At 43.8% G+C, this 18040-nt stretch overlaps 1 protein-coding gene across 1 annotated transcript; it reads left to right on the plus strand.

Moving 5' to 3' along the window:
* Positions 1 to 1220: 1220 nt before the first annotated feature.
* LOC134488987 (zinc finger protein RFP-like) lies at positions 1221 to 15785 on the plus strand. Its single transcript, XM_063291367.1, has 7 exons — positions 1221 to 1812; positions 3953 to 4048; positions 6511 to 6741; positions 7619 to 7641; positions 8986 to 9110; positions 9977 to 10033; positions 12504 to 15785. Exons 1-7 carry the CDS (start codon positions 1393 to 1395, stop codon positions 13019 to 13021), a joined length of 1470 nt encoding a protein of 489 aa, XP_063147437.1. The 5' UTR covers positions 1221 to 1392; the 3' UTR covers positions 13022 to 15785.
* Positions 15786 to 18040: the final 2255 nt, after the last annotated feature.

Genomic DNA, 18040 nt, shown 5'->3' on the forward strand with positions numbered 1-18040 from the left:
AGCTTTATTTTATAAACACATTCTCCACAAGAGATATTCTAAAACTGAACACCAAGTTCCTAAAACATCGTAATCAGTCCCATTTTTCACTGTGTTCCTTGACTTTCATTACAAGACCTTACAGATCATTTGCATTTTCAACTATCAAAGTAGTGTCATCAGCAGAGAACGTATTTACAAACATGCAAACCTATAAGCCTACATAAACACATAGGCAATGAAAAAGGAAAGCTTGTTTTAAAGGACCATTTGGAAAAGGGTATTTTTTATGTCCAAATGGCAGTTAATACAAAAATATGTCAGTATGGTGATTTCTGTTATGTTCATGTGCCTTTTCAACTCCTAGTGACCACATAGATTGGTGTTTCTCAACCTTAGTAACTTTACATGTCTGAACTTCAACTCCCAGAATTCCTCAGCCAGCATGGCTGGCTGGGGAATTCTGGGAGTTGAAGTCCAGACATCTTGAAGTGGCCAAGGTTGAGAAACACTGACAAATAGTTTCCCATGACACAGTTTCCTATCTATGTGGTTTTCTTGGTAAAAATACAAAAGTGGTTTACCAACACCTTCTCCCAAATATGAATTGATGCCTTTGCCATTGTCACTAAAGTGATCGTCCGCCTCTGGCATCTTCCTATGGCGCTGCTGCCCAGTATAGCCACCTGCTTGCTTCAGCTGGGCAGCTGGGGTGACCTTCACACCTTGAGTGACCTGCTGGGAATACAAACTCTGGGCATACACTCCCGACGTTCTTCGCTCAACCCTCCCAGGAACAACCCGCCCCCCTCGCCAGGATGAGGCAGCACAGCAGGACTTGGGGGTGGGGGGGGCGTTATCTTACGAGATTACGTAAAAACGAAAGTAAGCGAGCCTCCCCTTTTCCAAGCTACTTTGGATGCAATGCCCTGCAGTTCTCCAAATATTCCCCCTTGAGTTGGATTGATGCCGATGGTGTGAAAAATCCGATAAACGAATACACGCAGCTACTCTTTCCCCTAGACCAGTGTTTCTCAACCTCGGCAACGTTAAGGCGTGTGGCCTTCAACTCCCAGAACTCCCCAGCCAGCCTTGCTGCAAAAATGTTGCTTTCTTCACGGCGTTGTAACAGGCCGACACGCGTCTTTTCCTTCCTCCCCCGGAATCCGCTCTCTCGTAGCGGGGCGGGGGGGGTCCCTCGAGTCCTGCCTTCCTCCTAGCGCGCGCCGGGCGAATGGTCCCCCCGGCCCGATCGGGGGAGGCCGCTCTTGTGCATCAGGGAGATTGCGCGGGGAGCGGATTATCCCCGCGCTCTCCGCGGCCCCGGAACCAATCCAGCTCCTGCGAGCAAGCACACGACGAAGGAGGCGCGTGCAGCCGGCGTCCCCGCCTGCCCGCCCGCCCCCTCCAGTCATGGCTGCCGAGAGCCCCCTGGAATCCCTGCAGAGGGAGATCACCTGCTCCATCTGCCTGAACTATTTCAAGGAGCCGGTGTCCATCGACTGCGGGCATAACTTCTGCCAGTCGTGCATCGCCCAGTGCTGGGGCAGCTCAGACGACGAGAACACCTCCTGCCCGCAGTGCCGCCGGTGGTCTCGCAAGAGGAGCTTCAGGCCCAACCGGGAGCTGGGCAACGTGGTGGAAGTGGCCAAGCGGCTCCGGCTGGAGACGGCCGCGTCGCTGGCGGGCCAGCGGCTGTGCGAGAAGCACCAGGAGCCGCTGAAACTCTTCTGCGAGGAGGACGAGACGCCCGTCTGCGTTATCTGCAGGGAGTCCCGAGTGCATAAAGCCCACCCCATGCTCCCCATCGAAGAGGCGGCCCAGGATTACAAGGTAAGGGAGAGGTTGGCTGGGGGAGCCTGACTCGCTGTCCAAGCAGATGGACCCTGGAAAGAGGGTCCAGCTCCCTAGAGCAGTGTTTGGCAGCGGTGGCAACTAAGGTATATGGACTTCAACTCCCACAATCCCCCTGCCAGCATGCTCAATGAGGGATTGTGGGAGTTGAAGTCCACACATCTTAAAAGGTGCCAAGGTTGGCAAACACTGCCCTAGTGGGTTAACATACAAGGCATGCTACCTGCTTTTGGCCCCTTTTCATAATTGTACCAAAGATTGCAACCGGTTTGGCCTGCGTGGGTGAGCCTGTTGCAAGATTGGTGAGGATCATCTCCAAGTCTTCAGCCCTTTGAGGTAGTCCAGACAGGAAACCAAAGCTGTGAATGCTAATCACTACCCATGGCAAGATGGCAACCTATTAACATCATCCTCTGTGAGCCCTTGTTTTATATTCCTGCTTTTTCGGTTTAGGGCTGGTTAAGACTTCTTAAGGTAAGCAAACGGTATCACTTATACATCCATAACTTCTTGGGGGAGGAAAAAGGTAGGAGTCAGGGACTGAGAAGAAAGAAGAAAAATGGTTTCTCACTCAGGAGAATGGGGAAAAGGAAGAAGCGTCACAGAGTCAGTCCTGGCTCACAGTATTCTTCTAAGACAGCCAAACGGCCCAAAACGGATGAACTTTTCCTACCAAAGGAAACAGTAAACTCACCCCGTTTTCCGTCTCTAATAATTTTGAGCCTCTTGAATGGGCCTTACAAACAGAAATAGAAAAACAGCCATTATTGGAGCTTTCTGTTTCTCTTAGAGATGGTTTAAAAGACTGGTCCGATTCTATGCCAGCCCTTCCCTATCATTCTTCAGTCTGTTCCACTAACTCTCCAGTTTCTTCTAAAAAAAGTAAGAATGAGATTGCACAGGGTAAAGACTGGGAGAAGCTGTTGACATGGGATGGCTCAGTTTTGTTCCTGGCAAAACAGTGTTAACTCACAGCACAAACCGTTATTTCAGCATGCAAGCACTTATTCTCCATTAAAAATAACCTGGATCTATTAAAAAGCAACTCTTTTTAAGAGGCTTTTGCAGAAAAACATACCGAAAGACTCTCAGCCTTTATTGAAGCTCAGGCCCAAACAGACAAATTAGCAAAGCGACAATCCTCAGGACTCAGTAATAATAAATCACAAGCTGGTGTCATGTAATGGCTGTCAGGTGTGCAAACAGATAAAGAAGCTGCCTCATCAAAGCTTACTCATCCTTCGCAATTAAATCAGGTTGCTCTCCGTATATCTTTGAACAGCCTTAATTCTAGTCGCTGGGTCTCCAAAAGAGCAATTGTAACTTTTTGGGGACAGCTTCTTCACTGCCACCATGGGCACATAGATTTGTGCATGGTTGGGTGGCTTCCAAGCTTGCCTGGCAGTAAACGAATCTTACTGACTTTTAAGCAATCTACGATACCTCACACGTTGCTTAAAATGAAACCCTTTCTGGCTACCTTTCGGATTGTTCCAAGCAGAGTTTTTCACGATGGAGAGGCAACCCCTTTGTTCAGCTCTGCTACTTTTGATTTACGGTAATTTTATTTAGTGTGAGCTTCTAACTGAGTACAGTGCAGATAAATAGAAAATGATTATAAGCCAATATCAGCCAGGATTTTCTGGATTCACAGAGGGCCTTTGTGAAAAACAATGTTTCAAGGAAGGACCTTTCTAAACTTCGAGAGATTGAATATAGATTATTTTTGTTTTACTGATTCTTTCTTGCGGTTTATTGTCCTATTCTGCTGCTTGAAGGCTTTTAATCTGAGCCTTCAGTGACAATAAATGCCAGTTGGTTAATGGTTGACACCTCAAACTGCCTGTTTACTTTTGTAATGTAGATACTGTTCTGGTACTGTTATCAATATGATTACCCAAAGAAGAGCTAGTTAAAACTTCATGTGATTCTCTTGAAAATGTTTAGCTCTGATCAAGGCACGCTTTTATGAATGTCAATAGTATTGAACTCAGCAGGCTTCAGGACTGAAAAATCATAACAGAAATTAGGATTGTAAATTGCCTAAATGCAAAACAAAACAAAAAACCTTTGCAAAACATCTAAGAGCATCCTAAACAAATATTTTCTGTCTGTTCAGAAAAAGGTTGCCAACCATGTGAAAGCTTTGAAGGAGAGAAGAAAGGAACTAAAAGAATCCAAAGAAGATTTGGAGTGCAGGAGCCAGGCTGATCAGGTTGGAGATTCTTGCTTCTGGTGAACAGTTTAAAGATGAGTGATATCTCTTTCCTCTGCCATTGGAGTGGAGAGATATATTGTGCAGAGAATCTATACACTTGTGGGTTGTTGTTGTTTTTTTTTGTATCCACAAATGTACTTACCCTCCAAGGGTAGAGATATTTGCAAATCGGAATAATCTGACATTATGATGATGCAGGTCCACTAAATATGAAAAAAGTACAAATCTCATGAGAAGCTCGAGTGTGAAATATGCTGTATAAACAAAATACTGTATATACGGGTAGTCCTCAACCTATGACCATTCAGTCAATGACCATTCCAAGTTACAATGGTGCTGAATGAATGTTAGTTATGACAGGTCCTCGAAGTTCTGACCGTCCCAGCACCCCCATAGTCAACGTGATCACTATCTGGGTGCTTGGCAATGAGTTTGCACTTACAACCGGTTGCCAGGCACCTAGTGATCACGTGATTGCCATTTGCAACCTTCCCTGCTGGCTTCCCCAGAAAGTCAAAGAGGAAGCTGGCAGGGAAGGTAGCAAGTTGCTGGGATGAGTCTCCCCCACCTGCACACCCTCCCCCAGCCCCTCTGTGCTTACACCGTTCCGGTCCCTCGCACACCCCAACACACATCCCTTAATCCATGGCACACCTCTCGTGCACCCTCCCAAACTCACGCGGCGTCACTCCTGCACTGTCCCCGACCCACGCGGCACCTCTCACACACACCCTCACACCCTAGTGCACCCTCCCCAACCCACGCGGCATCTCTCGCACACCCCCTTGCACCCTTGCGTAGCCTTCCTGACCCGCACCGCACCTCTCGTGCACCCCCTTGCACCTTACCTGACCTGCATGGTGCCTCTCTCATACACACTTGCACCCTCCCCAACCCTCCCTCATGCACTTTTCTCACCTTTTCTGCACCCCCATGCACCCCCTTCCACCCCTTCTCTCTCCCCCCACCCCACAGCAGCCACTTACCCACCTGCAGGCCTGAGACTTGTAATTTCCTGCTGGCTTTCCCACTGAATTTGGTTGTGGGAAGCCAGCAGGAAATTGCCTTGCGTAATGACCGTGGGATTCAGTTAATGATGGCAACCAGGACTGCAGGGATTGCTGTCGCTAAGTGAGTTTATTTATTTTATTTTTATTTATTTATTAAATTTATATCACCGCCCCTCTCCCCCAATGGGGGACTCTGGGTGGTTTACAATAAAATAACACTAAAAACATGACCACCTAAAATTACCATTAAAATATACATAAAAACAAATGTAAAATCCAAGTGGAGATGGAACACAGTCACTAAGAGGTGCTATGGTGCCAGCCATCCCCAGGTGGAGCTATCGCTCTCCCCCTCCCAAGCAAGGCGGCAGAACCAGGTCTTCAGTTTCTTCCGGAAGTCTGAGAGCGAGGAAACCCGTCTCGACTCCGGGGGCAAGATGTTTCAAAGGGCGAGCGCCACTGCAGAGAAGGCTCACCTCCTGGACCCCGCTAGATGAAATTCCTTTACTGATGGGGTCTATAGCATGCCCTCCCTGCCTGACCGGGTGGGACGGGTCGATGTTATGGGGATGAGACGGTCCCTCAGGTACCCTGGTCGCGTGCCATGTAGGGCTTTAAAGGTGATAACCAACAACTTGAATTGGACCCGGAAGCCAACTGGTACCCAATGCAGCTCGCGTAACAGTGGTGTCACATGGGCTGACTTTACAGCCCCGATAACTGTCCGCGCAGCCGCATTCTGGACCAGCTGAAGCTTCCGAATGCTTTTCAAGGGTAGCCCCATGTAGAGCGCATTGCAGTAGTCTATGTGGGAGATGACAAGAGCACGAGTGACTGTTCGGAGGGCATCTTGGTCCAGGAACAGGCGTAGTTGGCGCACCACCTGGAGATGTGCAAAGGCCCTCCTGGCCGCGACTGCCACCTGCTCTTTGAGCAGGAGTTGCGAGTCCAGGAGGACCCCCAGGTTCCGCACTGGCTCCGAATGGGGAAGTGCCACCCCATCCAGAGCCAAAGAAGACAACTTCCTGGAACCCGAGGAGCCATCAGTCCACAGCCACTCTATCTTACCAGGGTTCAGTTGAAGCCTGTTGTTCCCCATCCAGGCCCCCACAGCCCCCAGGCACCTGGAAAGGGTGGAGATGGAGTTGGTCATGCTTTACGACCGCATTGCTTAGTGATGGTAATTCCTGTCCCAATTACCGTTGTAAATTGAGGATTACCAGTGAATGAATGAATGAATGAATGAATGAATGAATGAAGCTGGACCGTCTTTAAAATATGCAATTCATTTCCATAGCTCACAGGAGACAGTTTATATTTGCTTGGCATCCTTAGCCCCTGGCACTATGAAGAATGCCCAACACCATGTAAAGGACTGCTGTGAGAGAGAGTGAAGACATTCCTTGCATTGTTTTTCCTCCATCCTAACTGCCCCTTTTCTTATCACAGGATGATGTACAAACAGAGAAGCAGAAAGTAGAATCTGCATTTAATCAAATACATGAGTTCCTTGACAAAATCGAGCAATATCTGATTATCATGCTGAAAAAAATTGACAAGGAGATTGTCCAGAAGAGGGATGAAGAAGCTACTAAACTCTCAGAAGAGACTGATCGCATTGATGCTTTGATCAATGAGGTGGAAGAGAAGTGTCAGCAGCCAGCAAGTGAATTCTTGCAGGTGAGAATGTCTTAAAACTCCTGGTTTTTAGAGCTAAAGCTAAAGAAATGTGGAAATAGACACTTTTGAAAAAAGATGTTAGACTCTGCCCTCTGACTGATCACCCTTCTATAAATTCTGGGAATTTGAAGTTCTCAAGTGGATGATAAAGCTAACAGCTCAAGCCTGGGCAGAAATGGCGGAAATTGAGATATATTAAAACAATATATGTAACACCCCTCATAATTCATCCATGGCACTTTGCAAAGCAAATATGAGGCCCCCGCCCAAATTTTGCCTAAGGAGCCTATAATCTAGATTTTTATTATGGAAAATGGAAGTGGAGTAGTCAGATGATCATCCTAAGAGCAAAATTAGAGTAAAAATAGTTGTGTGAATTTGGTCTTTGTTTAAATTTGTTTGGGGATTAAGAGATTAAACTAAAAGGTTAATGGAAACAGTTGGACATGTCACACGTATCTATTTTGCTGTTCATCCTTTTTTTATTACTTGCACAAAATTATGCATACTGTGGTAGTACATCAATACCATCTATTGTTGAATAAAATCTTACGCAGATAAGAAGCCTTCTTTTTCGAAAATGGGAATTTTTTAACACTATATGAATATATGCAGATACTTGTAAATTTTGTTTCCAGTTCTTGTCATTTTGAGCTTTGCAGCCTTGGGTAGTAAGTCATTATAATCCACCTTTTTTATTGGGCCCAAACAGTGAAGGTCAAAAGTTTTAGCCAAGGCTGGAATGGATTTTAAACAGATACTAGTCCAGATCTTTACTAGGCTATATTCTCTTTATTTACCATCTTATTTCTGAGCATTTAGACAATATTTTACAACAAGTGTGAGACTGATCTTTCTGTTTCTCTCAATTCCTAAGGACATCAGGACCATCTTGAACAGGTAGGTAGCTCTTTTGCAGACTTCATCACTGTCTGTGGAACTGGGCTAAACTTGCCTTAAGTTCACTTTTATTAAAGTTCTTGAGGCAGTACTGTGATCTGAAGAATGAATGTTGGTTTCTTCCCTTGAGCCATCCATGACCCTCCATCGTTAAGGCCACTGCTGTGAACCAGTTTTGGGATTTATGGGGTTCACTTCGCACTCTTTCCAACAATGGCCATGCTAGCTAAGAATTCTTGGAGTTGAGGCCCTTTCATCTGGAGAGCTCCCAGGCTGGAGAAGGCTGCTGAGGAAAGAGCAAAGGGTAGGAATACTGTATCTTCCACAGAGGCTGAAATATGGTCTAAGCACTACAGCTGGTCTACTTAAGGAACGTTCCACCTCCCTTTTCAAGGAGTGAGGAGGGCTGCACTGGAATCCCCAAGTATGCGAAGAGCCCCGTTTCCTGGTTGTGCTGACGTAGATGGATTTTAATACCTCTTGGCTCCTAGTTGTATTTAATTTCTTTTGTGCTGTTTTAATTGTTTAACTGTTTTTATGATTGTTAGCCACCCAGAGTCACAGGTTTGAGATGAGCGGCTATATAAATTGAATGAATAAAGGAATGAATAAGTAAGTCCCACATCCATGGAGCAGCCTAAAGAAGAAAAGAGATGTATTGCTTTTTTTAAACCCCCAGAATGAGTTCCTAAGTTGGAAAGAGGAGTATCAAAGATAAATAGCCTAATCAAGACTGGGTTTTTTTTCATTCTCTTTTACAGACAATATTTGGTGGGGGGGAGAGAGAATGAGTGAGTGTTAAAACTAGCTCTCTTGGCATCTTTTGTATACTAAAAGACTGTGTATATTTATGTGTGTTATTTCTCCTTCCTGTCCCTAGGCCAGTGTTTCTCAACCTGGGCAACTTCCAGATATGTGGACTGCAGTTCCCAGAATTCTGAGTAGTGGCTATGCTGGCTGGGAAATCCTGGGAGTTGAAGTCCGCACATCTGAAAGCTTCCAAGGTTGAGAAACACTAGGCTATTGAGGTTTCAGTCTTTTTTAATGATCAGATTTTTATCTGTGCTGTGTCTCAACCCTAAATCATTATATTTCTCTCTGTAGTAAGCATTCTTCTTGCCTCCAGGCCCAATGCAAACAAAGAGATACCTCTCATCCCTCATAGCAGAAGGATTCCCCATTAGAACTTGGAATATTGATAAATATTCTGTGACATCAAACAGTCTTAATGGTTTGGAAAGCGGGTGGCAAGGAGGTTTGGGATCTCGCATGTTAAATCAAGCTGTCGCCTGAATATATCAATTACATTACTGCGGTCCAGTAATTCTGTGCTATCCGCTGTAGATGTAAGAATGGACAGCTGCCACGATTGGTGAATGTTTCCTCTTCTCCGACTGGTCTGGAAAAGCAGCTTGGGCATTTTAGTCTGAAGAACGTTGTGATAAAGGAAGCTCTGGAAAAATGTCAAGGTACAACAATAGCACATGTAATTTCATTTAAAATATTTATGGATTACCTTTAACTATTGCCTTATGAGAACCTGAAGATCCTTCTTTTTTGCCCAACATAGTACGGTGAAGTGCCCATTATGAATAGGTCTGTTTATTGTGGGTTCTGCTTTCTGTCGAGAAAGGGAACGTATGAACTAGGATTGGTGGGAAGGAGGAGAATTCAGTGAAGAGGAGGGAAAAGCATTGATTTGGGGCATAAGCATGCCAAGAGTGGGAAAGGAATCGGTTGTGTTCTGACTTCGGTTCTTCCTTAGCCTCCTCCCTCCATGTTTTGTACTTTTCAGGGGACAAGATACATCTCAGCCAGATCCATTGGTATTTTCTATATAGGTGCTACATATAAGATGTAAGGCATGTATGTGCTGTATGATATATTTCTATTCTGGAATGTTAAAACTCTTTTGTAGTAAAATCTAATTTAGCATATTTCAAATTTAGCTGTTGTTTTGCAGTCAGGTGGCTAGGTCTTAAAAAATGAAACCAACTTACTGTTCTGTGGAACAGTTTCAGTAATGTTTATTTATTTATTTATATCCCGTCTTTATTGGTTTTATAAATACTGAAGGTGGCGAACATACCTAACATTCCTTCCTCCTCCTGTTTTCCCCACAACAACAACCCTGTGAGGTGGGGTGGGCTGAGAGAGAGGCCCAAGGTCACCCAGCCCGCTTTCAGGCCTCAGGCGGGAGAGGCAGAACCTTAACTAATGCTGTGCCAGTACTTCCATCCTTTCCTGGGAGCATCTGATGTTTTATCTCTCTTCATATTCAGTATCAACAAGTAGGTATTTCTGATGCTTAAATTGTCCTCTCCTTGCCCTGCAGTGATTATGAACTCTGAATTGGCAAAAGCAGGATCAATGGAAACATCAGCTAAAAAAGGTGAGTTCATTCTTTAGTGGCATAATCGCTTAGATGGCAAGCACAGTGTTTCGTTCTGAGGCCTCCATATGTCAATAGCCCTGAGGTTTCTGCAGGCCTCAATGAAATTTTCAAGGCCCTCTGCTCTGGAAGAAGCTGCCTGGCTTCTTCATAACTGGCTGCTTTCACCACTCAACTCTTGGCAGCTAAACCTTTTAAGGATATACTGGCTTGGGGTACATATTGCACTAAGTCGTGAGGAGGAGGAGGATGTTGCTGTAGGTGGCTAGGTTCACACAACATGCTAAGCCAAAACAAAACTAATTAAATGGTAACTTAGTGTGACTTCTAATTAGAAAGGAGTTAGAGGAGCATCATCCCAGCTTCTATTTCATGCTATCTGGCTAGAAGAAGCATTTGCTGTGAGCCACCCAGCATTGTATTTCATAAGATGGGTGGCCATATAAGTCTTTTAAACAAACAAACTTTATTTCTGGAGTGTCATACAGTCAGCCATACATCCTGGAGCATCTAGATAGTTTGCATTTAAGCATTTGTTCATTTTTGTCCCCTTCTCCATTACAGGTAGTCCTCGGGTTACGATAGCAATTGGGACCAGGCTTGCAGTCGCTAAGTGATGCGGTTGTAAAGTGTGACATCATGTGACCACATTGCTTAACGACGGCAGTCCTGGTTGCTGTTGGAACCCCAGGACCACACGAGTCATTAACTGGGAAGAGGTGGGAATGTCAGGCAAGGAGCGCAGGGGTGCTGCAGGCAGGTGGGGAGTGCTGCGGGCAGGCTCCATGGAGGGAGCTGGGTATGTGGAGGCCATATTTGGGCGGGGGAGGCCTGGGAAGGGCCAGCAGAGGCCGTACACCGGTTGGGGGTTTGCTGCAGGAAGGCACGCACTATGGAGGGCTGAGGGAGGCTGCTATGGAGTATGAGATCTTGGGATCTTGTACTCTGTAGCATAGTCGTTGGGATAGAAAGTGGCTGGAGCGACTTGCAACCTTCCCTGCTGGCTTCCCCATTGACTTTGTTTGTGAGAAGCTGGCAGGGAAGGTCACAAATCGCGATCACGTGACTGTGGCTCACTGTGATGTCATAATCACGAGCTGGGCACCAAAGTGCCCTGATCGCAATCAAGTGACCACAGGGATGCTGGGACTGCCAGAATTTCGAGGACTGGTTGTAAGTTCATTTTTTTAGCACCACCATAACTTTGAACTGTCTCTGAACGAATGGACATAAGATGAGGACTACTTGTAGCTCATGGCATTCACTCCTCCAATCTTTCCATACGAAGTAGGTTGGACTGAGAGGTTGCTGCTAGTCCAGAATTTCTCAGTGAGCTTCCATGGCTTAAGGCAAAGTGAATCTGGGACTCCCCAGTTTAGTCTGGCATCTGAAGCGCTGCACTTACAGAGCAACCTTTAGATAGCCACACTGGTTACTCTAGTTGTAAAGCGTTCATCTGTTTTTGTATATGACAACTGCAGCAAGACTACTATATGCACAAGGGTGGAAGGATTTGGCTTTACCCACATCGGAGGAATGGACGGTGAAGATGATGAAACTTGCTGAGATGGCCAAACTGACAGCTTTAGTTAGAGATAAGACATTGTCTAAGTTCAATGCTGATTGGAAACCCCTTACTGACGTTTGTGTGAAACAGAAAAAATGAAATTATGATGTATGGGTTTGATGAGTAGGGAAAAAAATAGGTTGTGGAAAACTCTTGTAGAAGAAAATCAGAAGCCATTTCTTTATATTCCTTTTTTTCTGCACTTTTGTCTTGGTTCTTTTCTTACTTCTTTCTTTAGACTTCTCTCTCTATTCTAAATATTAGTTCTTGTTAGTTTTTACCTTTTGTCTTAAAAGTTTAATAAAGATTTAGATATAGCTATAGATATATAGAAAGAGAGAGAGAGAGAGAGGTAGCTTGTTTAAGCAATCTCCCTGCCCTGCAAGGGGCAGAAAAGGGAAAACTGGGTCAGGCACAGGACACTGTACGAGAGAACTTTATCTGAATGAGAGGGCAACAACCAGAGATCTTGGCAGCGTCTCTCAGTCACGTGTTCACTTAGCAACCATTTCGCTTAACGACTAAGTTGTTGGAACCAATTGCAGTCACTAAATGAGGACCACCTGTATTTGCTACTTGTTGGGTGGATTCACATGCTGCCTAAGCCATAAGGTGGCTTAATTGGTATTAGTTTAGCGTGTTGTACAAATCAAGCCAATTATGATTTATTCAATAAACCATGATTAAACAAACCACGGTTTAAATGCCTGAACCCATCCCTTGTATACTTTGTATACTAGTCAGCCAGGATGATTAAAATGGGCCTAATGGCTATTTTCTGTTACCGTATTTTTATTTATTTATTTATGCAAGGCCTATTCCGGTTTGCATTTGACTTTTCCAGATGTGCTGGCACTTGGTTGTGACAGAGTCCTTTTAACACTTGTTTTTCTCTCCCTTCAGCCAGCATTACTCTGGACCCCAGCACAGCTCACCCTCTCTGTGTGGTAAGTGAAGAGAAGAGAAGTGTGAGGCGTGGAGACGTGGCCCAGCCGCTGCCCAACAATCCGGAGAGATTTGATGCCACTCTTATTCTGCTGGGTTGTGAGAGATTCACCTCGGGAATTCATTATTGGGAGGTGGAAGTTGGGGATGGGCAAGATTGGGCACTTGGTGTCGCCAGGGAGTCTGTAGAGCGGAAGGGACCCGTGGTTTGTTGCCCTGAACGAGGGATATGGGCTTTGGGGCTCTGTGGGAATGAATACAAGGCTTTTACTTCCTCCGAAACTCAGCTAACGTTAAGCGATGCTCCAGAGAAAATTCAAGTATTTGTGCATTACGAAAGGGGTTGGGTAGCATTTTTCGATGCTGATTATATGTCCCTCATTTTTATTTTCCGTTCAGTTAAATTCCACGGGGAGGTAATCTATCCTTTCTTTAAAGTGTGGGGACTAAATACAGAACTGAAAATGTGTCAGTGAAGTGCTGCCTGCAGTATGTTGGTCTGCTTTGCATATGCGATACTAGCCATATGTCCTTTTGGAAGTTAGTTTCTAAAAGAAGCAGAATTTCAGTTTTCAGAGAAGAAAGATCAGGCTGGGATCTGATCTTTTTGCTCTGCTTACAATATTAACTTCCATCCAAACAAAGAAAGTTGTATGCATAAAAAAGGCTTCAGGAGTTTGCCTCTTCTGTGAAAAGAAGTTTTGCGGAGATAAAAATTAGGATCCAAACCAAAGGTTTCAGATATATATAAATATGAGAAAATTTGAAACAGTCTTCTGCACTTTTATTATTCTTTGGTTGCAGATGAAATATTAATACAATATACTATGGGGTTTTTTTTGCCATATGGGATTTTCTGGGCCTTATTATTTTAATCCGTTTACTGAACTGTGGAATGTATGCCCCTGATTGCATGTCATTCTGATTGCAGTAGCATATAAGCCCCAGTAATAAATGAATAAATATAAATTTAAAAGCAATACATTTCTCAAGTATTCAATTTTGTATTACCTGTGCTAATTATCTTTCCCCTCAACATTTATTTAGAAACACGTCCTCAGCATTTTGATCCGTCTTTGTTCCACCTCAGAATATTTAAGATTGTAATACATTAACTCTGTTTTTTTTAAAATTCCGTATCTTGAAACCAGTCTCTTTCAAGTTATGCTTGATTTTATTTAGCTGAGGTGTTTCTATTCCACCATTTAAAGAACTTTTTAACTTGCTGCAAGACAGCTCACAACATAAAAGCCACGGAATGGCAGAAAAGGGGATTGGGAAGAAAGCAGTCAGTTGCTAGCTTCTTTGCTACAAAAAGACAAGCAGGAATATAATCCTATGAATGAGAGGAGCCCAATGCTGCTGCTGTCTTAGTGAACTCAAGTCCAACAGCCTTCCTGTCCTCCATTTTCTGATTTGACCCTGATTGATTAGTTGCCCATCTGCTTCCTCATGATTTCTTTCCATACAGCTGTAGTGCCACTTCAGTGTATTTAGTATCTTTTTTTCTTTCTGTGGAGGATGAAATGGGGGTATAGAGTATACATTGACAACTGAGATAGGATGATTCACTGCTTTCTCTCTCAGTCTTTATAGGGAAGGGAAGAAATAGAAATGCATGTCTGGTATTTACCACCATCACAGCAAAAGAACTGCCTTACAGGAGGACGACAAAGACAGTGAAATGGGCCTTTAGAGATGAAGAAAAGAAGGGGGAAAATGTCAACAATCCATGCTAGAAAGTTCTGTCTGTAAAACAGTACAGTCTTCTTTTTTTAATCAGTGAATTATTTTTTTTCTCCCTTTTCATCATAACTGTATCTTTTCAAAGTCTAAAGGGCTCACTGGTTTTGGAAAAAACGTTTCCTTGCATTGAATATATTTGATGCAATATAGCAGTTTGGAGTATGATCCTGCACATGTTTGCTCAGAAGAAAAGCCTGCTATGTTAGGGAGGTTCACTGCAAGGTTATTTATATGTAGGGTTGTACCCATAATATGGGTAGCTGTAGCAGTTGATCAGTTATCCGTTCTTACTCTTGTAATATTTGCATTTTTAATTCTTCACTCTCTTTGAATTCCATTCTGGATTCTTTCTCTGTTTTTCCCCTATCAATTTGGATTTGATTAAGATTGACTGCACAGATTCAAGTCAGCCTTTGAAGGATTGTTTAAAGATTAGGAATATATTTGTTGGAAATATTTAAGCAGCAGCTGCTTAAGTAGCCTGTATAAATCTTGCATTTAATAGGGGGTTGGACTACATATTTGGCAATCTACTGGGAAATTTCTGCCTTGCCTGGAAAAGGCTCTCTTAAGACCTTGTGTAGGGGCCTTATCCTACATGATACTCAGAAGAGGGCAAGGATTGAACCTGGACACTATAGTATTTTATATATATTTTAGTAAATCATCAAACATTTCTCAATAGTAATTTATATGTATTGACAGCAAAATCTTATCTGCTACTACACAAGGCGTGCGTGGTAGATTTCGGTTGAACATTAGGGAAACGTGTTGATAAAAGCAGTTGAAGAATAGAGTCTAGTTATATAGAGATGTGATCAGCATTTTGTACCTAGAATCTTCCAGCAAAGGCTAGGCAGCTGTGAAAGGCTAATTTTATATAGTAGCAGATCAACTAGATAACCATCAGGGTCCCATGAAACTCTGTGGTTCTGAGATGGTTATGAACCTGTGCTTAACACCAAGCTACAGGTTTAGCCAGATTTTTTACATGGTAGACAGTAGTAAAACTATCCTGTTTCCAATAGAAGAGAATACTATCCTGTTTCCTTAATTCATTATGCCTGCACCTGAATGAGCTGCAAAGAGAGAGAGAGAGAAAGAGAAAGCAAGGAATACTATTCAAGCAGCCCTTGCCTCAAGCCTAAATTGATGTAATTTTATGACTTGCTATAAGAAAGGCATTGCAATTTAGACTCATTGACTAGAAGTGGACAAAATATAAGGTAAAGTTTGCTGAATTAAGATTGTGGTTGTAATTCATCAATTACTCACTTCAGCTATATTGGCAAAGTGGAAGTGACTTTTAACAAAAATTTTTGGATTTGTGGGTAAAAATATATAAGGCAGCATTGTAAATGATTTCCAGATTGCGGCTATATTGACGAATTTTGCATTTTGTAAGTTGTGGTTCCTTTGTTAAGAGTCCACAGATTTGTATATATTTTAATTCCGAAAAAGTTGTGTCATTGCATTAAAATCTATTTAAATGAACATTCTTGTATGTTTGTTAATTAACAGTATTTCAAAGATCCCTTCACTGATTTAGAGCTAAGATTAGAATTCAGCAGTTGGAGGATCAAAGGCAGGGGTTTTTAAGCTGGGGTCCACAGACATCTTTGTGGTCTATAGATAGATTTCAGGAGGTCCATGAATTTACTGATCCCTGTATTAAAGGCAGTTGCTGGGTTTACATTTCATTGTAGTATGGTTGCATAATGATGGTTTTAAGTCACAGTATATCACATGGCCAAAAACAGAAATTATGTCAATACAGGCAACATCTTCAGTGCGAAGAGGGAGAGGGCCTTGCTTTCTGTTTGTATATAGTGGCTTGCCCTGCTTGTGTTGGTGGGGGTGGTGTTCTCTCCTTGGGAGTTCTTTGATTGGGCTGTGGTTTGCTGCTTGGTTGATTCACTGAGTTGATAGTTCCTTGATTAGGATGTATTGTGCTGTTTGATGGTTCATCTGGTGTTAATCCTAGTGTTAATTTTTGCATATCTGGGCATTGATTCCTGGCGAGGAGGTGTACTGGTCTTTCGGCTTTTCTATTGTCTCTTTTGAATGGTATGTAAATGTTGTTTACCTCTGAAAAGCCAAAAGACCAATCAAGGAACTATTAACTCAGGCAATCAACCAAGCCCTTGGGAGAAGAGCAATGACAAATCTCGATAAAATAGTTAAGAGCAGAGACATCACACTGACAACAAAGGTCCGCATAGTTAAAGCAATGGTGTTCCCCGTAGTAACATATGGCTGCGAGAGCTGGACCATAAGGAAGGCTGAGAGAAAGAAGATCGATGCTTTTGAACTGTGGTGTTGGAGGAAAATTCTGAGAGTGCCTTGGACTGCCAGAAGATCAAACCAGTCCATCCTCCAGGAAATAAAGCCAGACTGCTCACTTGAGGGAATGATATTCAAGGCAAAACTGAAATACTTTGGCCGCATAATAAGACAGGACACCCTGGAGAAGATGCTGATGCTAGGGAGAGTGGAGGGCAAAAGGAAGAGGGGCCGACCAAGGGCAAGGTGGATGGATGATATTCTAGAGGTGATGGACCCGTCCCTGGGGGAGCTGGGGGTGTTGACCGACAGGAAGCTCTGGTGTGGGCCGGTCCATGAAGTCACGAAGAGTCGGAAGCGACTGAATGAATAAACAACAACAACAAATCAACCAAGCAGCAAACAAGAGCCCAATCAAAGAGCTCCCAAGGAGAGAACAACACCCCTACCAACACAAGCAGGGCAAGCCACGTATATAAACTGAGAGCAAGGCTCACCCCCTCTTTGCACTGAAGATGTTGCCTAGTCTGGCAGTGAAATGTCTGCAAGAAAACAAGGCTGAGAGCACCAAGGACTTCACAGTTCAACCCTGAGCTACAAATATTCGCTTCGATTGGTATGTCAATACAATATGGTTTAGTGTTTTGTGGGAAACAGGCCAGTCACTGCCCTTAGAGTGATATATCCTGAAGTAGTAGATTCATATTTCCACCCAGCTTTCCATTTATTTCAGAGTTTTGCCCTGAAAAGATAACATACAAAGATTCAGCTGCTACATTTCCTTTCTTGCTGTTGGATCCATAGACAGAAAAGTTACTAAGGAACTGGAATCATTCATTCCCTTAGTTGTGTTGAATTCAATACTGTATGTTGGGCTGAATTCCATACTGTATGTCTGGCTTCATTTCATTTCTATTCCACCATAATCATGCTCATCTCCGATTTGCTTAATGATTTATAAAATAACAGTGAATTGGGTTTGTATTTTAAGCTGTAACCCGAGGTTTACAAAACATGAACACATAAAATCACAAACAGACCATATTTTTGCTTAGCAGGATATGTGAACATGCATACATGTCACCCAGTAAATCTCGGTTTTGGGTTGCTGCTATAAGTTTGGAATAAACAAGTGATTCAATCCAGTCATAACTGGCCAGCGCTCTAGTGTTGCACAATGCACTAAACTAAACTATGGTTCGTTTGTGATTCAAATAACCCGACAGACAATCGCCCTATTAGTTCGTTTGGGGAACGCAACTTCCGATAGCCCGGACTACAATTCCCTTCACCCCAGCCAGCGTGACTAACTGGAGCAACAGGAACTGAATCTCAATCAGAGGGAACTTCCTGCTCTTCTGCCCTCCCTTCCGGCGCGCCAAGCGTTGCCGCCCTAACGTCTCTCGTCACCGGCTCACTTCCGCGACGTCGCCTCCTTCACCGCGCCCCTTCCGCGAGGTAGCGCG

Source organism: Candoia aspera, chromosome 2 (assembly GCF_035149785.1).
Source record: "Candoia aspera isolate rCanAsp1 chromosome 2, rCanAsp1.hap2, whole genome shotgun sequence".
NCBI classification, from domain to species: Eukaryota; Metazoa; Chordata; class Lepidosauria; order Squamata; family Boidae; genus Candoia; species Candoia aspera.

Bases quoted from the DNA above. Each gene is read 5' to 3' on its own strand.
- LOC134488987 (XM_063291367.1), top strand. From the start codon at position 1,393: ATGGCTGCCGAGAGCCCCCTGGAATCCCTGCAGAGGGAGATCACCTGC. The intron at 1,813-3,952 runs GTAAGGGAGAGG...CTGTCTGTTCAG, and splicing joins AGGCGGCCCAGGATTACAAG to AAAAAGGTTGCCAACCATGT. The intron at 10,034-12,503 runs GTGAGTTCATTC...CTCTCCCTTCAG, and splicing joins GGAAACATCAGCTAAAAAAG to CCAGCATTACTCTGGACCCC.